Genomic DNA, 7,565 nt, shown 5'->3' with positions numbered 1-7,565 from the left:
CTGGTGGATTACTGTTTTCCGACGGCACCCATTCACTGTAGAAAGTCCACTGCTGATCGAGTGATGCAATGCTACACTCAAATTTCAAATCTGAACAGGTGTAGAAATACGTTCAGATGTAGAAACAAATTCATCTACACCTAGAATGGCCTGAAGGTAAGTATATTTTCAGCACATTTTTATTTTTGGGTGAAAAATTCCTTTAAAAGAACCATTTCTTAGTGTGAAGAACATTTTAATAATTTATGGAAACCTTTTTTCACTATAAGGAACCTTAAGTGCAATGGAGAGGTTCCATGGATGCTAAAGGTTCTTCATGGATCCATAAATGCCAATAAAAAACTTTTTTTATTGCCCTGAATATTAAGTTAGTAAGGAAATTCCTAACGAGCACTTTTACAAACAACAATTAAGGCAGATTTGTAGATTACACTTTTTTTCTCTCTTTTATTTTTTATTTTTTTACTCATGTTAAACCAAATGTAGAAGAATACTGTAGGTATCAACATTTACAAACAAGAGGGCGACTAACTTTTTTAAGGTTTGAAGAAAAATTTTGTCAGTCTAATTGGGAACATGTTCTAGTCATGGTACATTTTCAAGATGCAGCTTTGATGACATCCATGTATCTGTCCCATATTACTTGATGCCTGTGGATAAAAAAACCTGTCATTCATTAATCAAATGTTTTTTGTAGTTGTTGTTTAGAATGAGAAAGAGAACACAACCACACATAAATGCATATATATTAACCTGAAAGCCTCAAGCGTGTGTACAGAGCTGATGTAGTGCTTGAGGAAAAGTCTGAGGTCTCCGATTGTCCATTTATCTGACCGACATGGTTCAATGAACTGAAAGAAGACCCGATAATCATTCTGTCACACTTGACCTGGGACTATTCAGAGATCACCTCATGGTATGCAGTTTATCTACAGTGACAGTGTATTACCTTCTCCACAAGGTCGATGAACAGATCTCGGAAATCTTTGGTGTGTGTATGTGAGTTTTGAGGCGATGTTAACTAGAGCTCTTGACAAATTCTGAATTTCACCCACAGCAATAAGCACATCCGTGTAATCCAACACAAATAAAACAAATGATTCGACAAAACAAAGCCTTCAGAAATCATTCTAAAATGCTTATTTGGGCTTTTTGATTTATAGAAAGTGTAAAAGAACAGCATTTATTTGAAACTGAAATCTTTTGTAACTTTTTAAGTGTCTTTAGTGTCACTTTTGCTTAATTTAAGGTGCCCTTGCTGAATAAAAATATTATATTTTAAAAAGAATTCTTTAAAAATAGCTGTGTGTGTATTTAAAAAGTATAAAAAAAAGCTTACAATTAATAACATTCATACTTCTCACCTTAAGATTGGCCTCCATCTCACTATAAAGACTTTAATTTTCCCTCGAAGCTGTGCACACACCAAGCTATAATGTTAGCAGAAAGGAGAGATATGTTAGCGATAGTGTGTCATAAGCATTACACTTGACCATCTGAACAAACTATTTGCATGCCTTTTGTGTTGGTCCAACGTGTCCTTGTCATTAACCAAGTCTTTCAAGTCATTGAGAAACTCTTTTTCTAGATCAACATCCAAGTCTTCCATCATGTTGTCTAAGAAAGTACGAAAGAAAGAAATCAGATATTGAGAATGCCCATACAGTAACTGTAATGCATTTCTTCTAAAATAATTTTTCCTTAATTTCCATTACCTTTGCCATTAAGGATCGCACAAATATAATTACTTTTATATAATTATAAATTTTATATAATTTACTTTTATTTTACTTTCCCTTTCGCAACTCCATGCTATACAAAGACACTCACCAATGATGATCTGACCGGTGGAATATCACGCAATCTGAAAGTAGTGGCTGCTGTAGTAATGTACTGCATTTTTAAAGGGTTAGTTCACCCAAAAATGAAAATTATGTCATTAATAACTCACCCTCATGTTGTTCCAAACCCGTAAGACCTCCGTTCATCCTCGGAACACAGTTTAAGATATTTTAGATTTAGTCCGAGAGCTCTCAGTCCCTCCATTGAAGCTGTGTGTAAGGTATACTGTCCATGTCCAGAAAGGTAAGAAAAACATAATCAAAGTAGTCCATGTGACATCAGAGGGTCAGTTTTAATTTTTTTTTTGAAGCATCGAAAATACATTTTGGTCCAAAAATAACAAAAACGAAGACTTTATTCAGCATTGTCTTCTCTTGCGGTATGTTGTGAGCGCGTTCAAAACACTCCAGTTTGTGATATCCGGTTCGCGAACGAATCACTCGATGTAACCGGATCTTTTTGAACCAGTTCACCAAATCGAACTGAATCGTTTTAAACGGGTCGCGTCTACAGTACTCATTAATCCACAAATGACTTAAGCTGTTTACTTTTTTAATGTGGCTGACACTCCCTCTGAGAGAACTGAAGATGAACACAGAGCCGAGCCAGATAACGAACGAAGGAGTGACTCGTTCTCGAGTCAAGAACCGGTTGCATCGGTTTTCGGATCACCAGTACACTGAACCGAGAACCGTTTCTGTCGGATGCGTCTGATTCGAGAACCGAGGAACTGATGATACTGCGCATGCGTGATACTGCGCGAAGCAGACTGACACACCGAACTGACTTTTTTTCATGACTTTTCATGGCCGATTCCGATACCGATTTCTAATTTTTTTTTTAAGCAACAAACAAGAAATAAGGGAAGTATGCATAAACAAGATGTTCATTTGGTATTTAATCGGCCAAACTGGCTTTTAGCTATTGGAAACAATAACTGTAACCATCTGAAATTAACGGCAGTAACTGCGCTGTAAGTAGCTTAAATTCAATACAAACATAGATGGTACAGACATTAGCATTTAGCTTTTGTATTTGACTTGGGTTGAAACTACATAGAACTGGCCTTAAATTAAAAGATTAACTGTAACCATGTGAAATTAAAAACAATAACTGCATAGTTCTACAAGCCAAACAACACAATCAACACACATTCAATAAGATGTTTCTTAATCAGCATTCAGTATTTTAGTTTTTAAATTTGGTTTTAAAATGAGAATAAAAAAAGTATGCTATACAAATAAATTATTTCAAAATGTTAAAATCAAATAATGTTGGTGCGAATAAAACAAAGATGCAAAGAATTTAAAGAAATTTAAAAAAAATCTATATTTTTTTACTTGAGCCAATGAAAAATAAATAACTATTTGCTCAAGTTAAAAAATATAGATGTGAATCATTAAACTAAATTTTTTTCATTGGATGAATGAAACACGTTTTTTCAGTGTGCTACACCAGGTGATTTTTAAATCAAATTAAGTCGATGTATTTTTAAGGTAAAAGAAAAATAATAATCCTATAGAGAACTGATGTTTACTTCTGGCTTTTCAAACGTGTTTGTAAGTTATACTTTATACAAAAAAAAAAAAAAAAGCTTTTCAGTTTTGTCACAGTTTAGTCGGTTTAGTTTTTCTATGTTTTTGGTTGCACTTTATATTACAGTATGTGTACTTACATGTACTTATAGTGTACTTACAGTATATTTATCTAAGTAAGTTCTGGTGATTCAAGGTAACTACATGGGGTAGGGTTAGGTTTAGAAATAGGTTCAGGGTTAGTACCTAGTTGTTACATAGTTATTGTAATTACTATAATAAGTACATTGCATGTACATGGGGAACAGGACTGTAAAATAAAGTGCTACCATGTTTTTATTACCTTTCTGTACATGGACAGTATACCGTACATACATTTTCAATGGAGGGACAGAGAGCTCTCGGACTAAATCTAAAATATCTTAAACTGTGTTCCGAAGATGAACGGAGGTCTTACGGGTTTGGAACGACATGAGGGTAATTTATTAATGACATCATTTTAATTTCTGGGTGAACTAACCCTTTAAGGTGAACATCTTACCAACTGCCCCCACGGTCCAGTAGCTGATGAGCTGACCAGCACAAAAGGCAAAGTCCTGGAAAGACAAGTATTGTAGCTTTCTCTTCCCTGTCTCAAAACGGCTGTTAGCAAAGAACAAAATGGCAGCATAGTCCCTGCAGAGAGACATGGCATGAGTCAGTGAGAGGACAGGAGAGAGTGTGAAAAGCGTGCCAGGAACAGAAGAGAGTGTATGAGGAGAAAGATGAATGGAGGAGAGAGAGATCAAGCAAAAGAGTAAGAAGATGAACAAAGCAGAAACATACGTTTTAATTTAAGTAAGTTTAAGTAAGTTTAATTATAACTAAGCTGGTTGCATTAAGTCACAATAGCACATTTACAGTAGTGAAGTGCCTAACCTCATATAAATCATCTTTATTACAAGAACAGGTATGAAATATTACGATTGGCTCAGATTTACATCCAATGAAGTGGAAAGTTAGAAATGGTCACAGTATCAACACGTGGGACAGCTGCTCTTTACCACTCGCAATATGCTTCATTTGGCCACATGTGTGAAAGTCTCACCTTGCCAGAACATCAGACAGGAGAAAGTTACGCTGTATGTTCTCCACCAGGGGGCCTTTTAGCTCTTCAACCACTTTAAACACACGCTTGAAATTGTCAAACTGAGAAAATGGTAGAGAAGTTAAAACAGAGAGAGGGAGGTTAAATATTTCGGTAATGCTTTATTAAACTGTGGTACTAATATGAATTAATGCATGCTTAACTAATGCATAGAAAATCATATGTTAATGTATAATTTATATATATATATAATATAAATATAATTTATTAATAATTACTGCAACAGCAACAAATAAGCATTCTATATGATTCATAGATTAAGAAATCAACAAACTACTATTAGTTAAATGTGTCATAATGTTTTAATTCCCTAATAACATATAATATTAACTAATAGTTTAAATTAATATGTTAATTACCACAATGGGTTGAAGCATGCATTTCAACTTCCAGTTGTCTGCTTTAATTAATCGTTAGCTAATCATTTGCAAAAGTATCATGTTACGACTTCACTTGTTGAGGCACATAACTAATTAATTCAAAATCCATAACCACAATGACATATTACTTAACAATTAGTTAATAGTTCTGTGCCTCAACAAGTAAAGTCATAACATAATGATACCTTTACTTTATATATTATATATGAACTGATGATTAACTGTGCATTAGTTAAGCATTATTTAATGCATATTTGTGCACCCGTATTGTAGTGTTACCAAAATTTCCTTGATTATTATCTGGATTTTGAATGTATGAATGAATAAATATTCATCTAATTACAAAATATAATAACACTATTATTTAACATTTAAAAGTAGTGTACACTGGCAACATTATGTAAATAAATAAGTGAATAAAATAACAAATAATATTTAATGTTTATAAATACTATATGCTGACAACATTTATTTATATAAATGTGAATATAGTAATAATCATCATTATTTCATATTTGTAAGTATTGTACACTGACAACATTTCTGTTATTAAATTAGTACTAAAATAATAAAAACAACTATTATAATTTAATATTTCTAAGTGTCGCACACTAACAACACATTTGTTAACATATGTGTGGGAAAAAAATCAAATAATAAGTATTATAATTTAATATTTCTAAGAATTGTCTATGGAAATTTAAATTAATAACATGTTAATAAATAAGTAATAACAACAATTTTATTATAACAATGAATTATTTTTATAATAACACTCACAATCAATTATATAATATTTAAGTACTGTGCACTGACAATATATTTGGAAACAAATATAATAATAATAATTATTATTATTTATAAGGACTGTACTCTGACAACATTTCTGTAAAACAGCATTGCTGATCATGCAATATCATTCTTTCTTTGTGAGGCATTCAGAAATATGAGAGGCCAAAGTGTCTGCGGCACCTGTCGACAAGCTTTTGAGTACAATCCCAGTCTTAAAACTGATGTCTTCCAAGTCTTTTTTGGTCCCTTTGGAGAGTTTCTTACCCAGCACCTCCCTGCCAAACACACTATCAAACTCATAGTACCTAGAGGACAAATGTGGAAACAAACAAACAAGCTCGTCAAAACAGTGAGGATGCTCTAACTAGTACGGCCACAGACCTCTCAATGAGCATAGTTTGACGGTGAGGAGGGATCTGGAACAGAAGCTGATTGGCCACTTTGGAAGGGGACTGGAGGAGCCGCTCACACATCTGATATGTTCTGAACTGGTCCGTGGTGTCGCTGTGCAGGACTTCTGCATTGGCTTCACACTCCTGCAAGGCACCTGCTTCCATCCATATACTGCATCTGAGTCTATATCATTACCAAAAGTGTAAAAAAAAAAACAACAACAAAAAAGCATGCACCAAGTGTGTATACTCATTCAACATTTAGAAAGCACTTTATTAACCTGTGTGTCCGTCCAACCACAGTTGGTACACGTCTTGTTCCAGGACAGTAGTGTTCCCCACAAACACATCTAACTCTATAGACATTTTCTTAAAAAGCATTAAAAATAATAATATTTAAAATTATGTATTAATAACATGAACTGTTTTTTTTTAACATGAACATGTTAAAAATAATTTGCCATACATACAGTGGTCACAGCAGCTTTTGACAAACATAACTTTGATTTGCAACAACAAATGCAATCTCTTAAAATGATAACTGTTGTGATAAACTATTTATGAACTTCTAGGTGTTTTTACAAGATGTGCAGAGATTTAAAAAGCAAAATAATACACGAGAAACTGCTTATTCTGAGACGGATGACGTCAAAGTGATGATGAAAACTTGCCGTTTTATGTATGTTTTGCTTAGAAAAGCTCTCAGTCAGAGGAGCAGTTAGCTCTGGGCAGAACGCAGCAGAAAGTGGAGTCTGTATCTCTCTCTAGGACGCATCTGCGAGCAGATACACTTCCAAACGCGCAGGTGCAGATCTTTTATGCTGTAGCACGAAACAAATAATACCAGGATTATCGATGAACGCTGACTCATACTGTAGTATATTCAAAGCTGTCAAACTCCTCAAAATCGCCTGGAATCAGTTTATGGTTTTATCCAAGCTGAACTACATTCACCACAGTCCACAGAGTGTTCATGCGGCGCCATTGAGTGTGTGACTGCCACCTGCTGTTAAGGAATAAACAGCACAAAGTTGCAACCAACACTAAATTGTATAAACTAATTGTGCAGAAAAACGCAAAACTTAATTCATATATGATTTTAATTTTGCGTAATATTTCTGGATCAGACTTTACTCAAGCTAAACTTACAATTACAGACTAAGAAAACTTGTAATAAGGCATTTTAGGTAATTTAAAGAATCTGTTATGTTTATATTTGACCAAATCTGTAAAAAAAAAAAAAAAAAAAAAAAAAAAATTCTTATTATATTTGCTTGGGTATTGATTTCCTTCCTTAATATCATTCCAAGTTATTATTTGTTGTAATGTTTAAAGTGCATCTGTTGGTGTTGGAATAATTATATAATTCAGTGATTTATTTATTTTATAAATATATAAAATTGTGATATTGTGTAATTTATGATATTTATGAAATATGATATAATTCACAAATTTTTATTAGCTATGTTCAAAAGTT

At 33.3% G+C, this 7,565-nt stretch overlaps 1 protein-coding gene across 1 annotated transcript; it reads right to left on the bottom strand.

Moving 5' to 3' along the window:
- Positions 1–581: 581 nt before the first annotated feature.
- LOC113080011 (acidic fibroblast growth factor intracellular-binding protein B) lies at positions 582–6,454 on the bottom strand. The gene is given in 13 exon segments (XM_074559891.1): positions 582–610; positions 613–650; positions 754–851; positions 950–1,000; positions 1,002–1,040; positions 1,365–1,388; positions 1,391–1,430; positions 1,518–1,617; positions 3,919–4,052; positions 4,465–4,565; positions 5,875–6,001; positions 6,078–6,266; positions 6,339–6,454. Coding segments are annotated over 13 exon segments (1,086 nt in total).
- Positions 6,455–7,565: the final 1,111 nt, after the last annotated feature.

This window comes from Carassius auratus, unplaced genomic scaffold, assembly GCF_003368295.1.
Source record: "Carassius auratus strain Wakin unplaced genomic scaffold, ASM336829v1 scaf_tig00030051, whole genome shotgun sequence".
NCBI lineage: Eukaryota > Metazoa > Chordata > Actinopteri > Cypriniformes > Cyprinidae > Carassius > Carassius auratus.
Note: the sequence above shows the minus strand (reverse complement) of the source record. Positions and strands in the feature narration are given on the sequence as shown.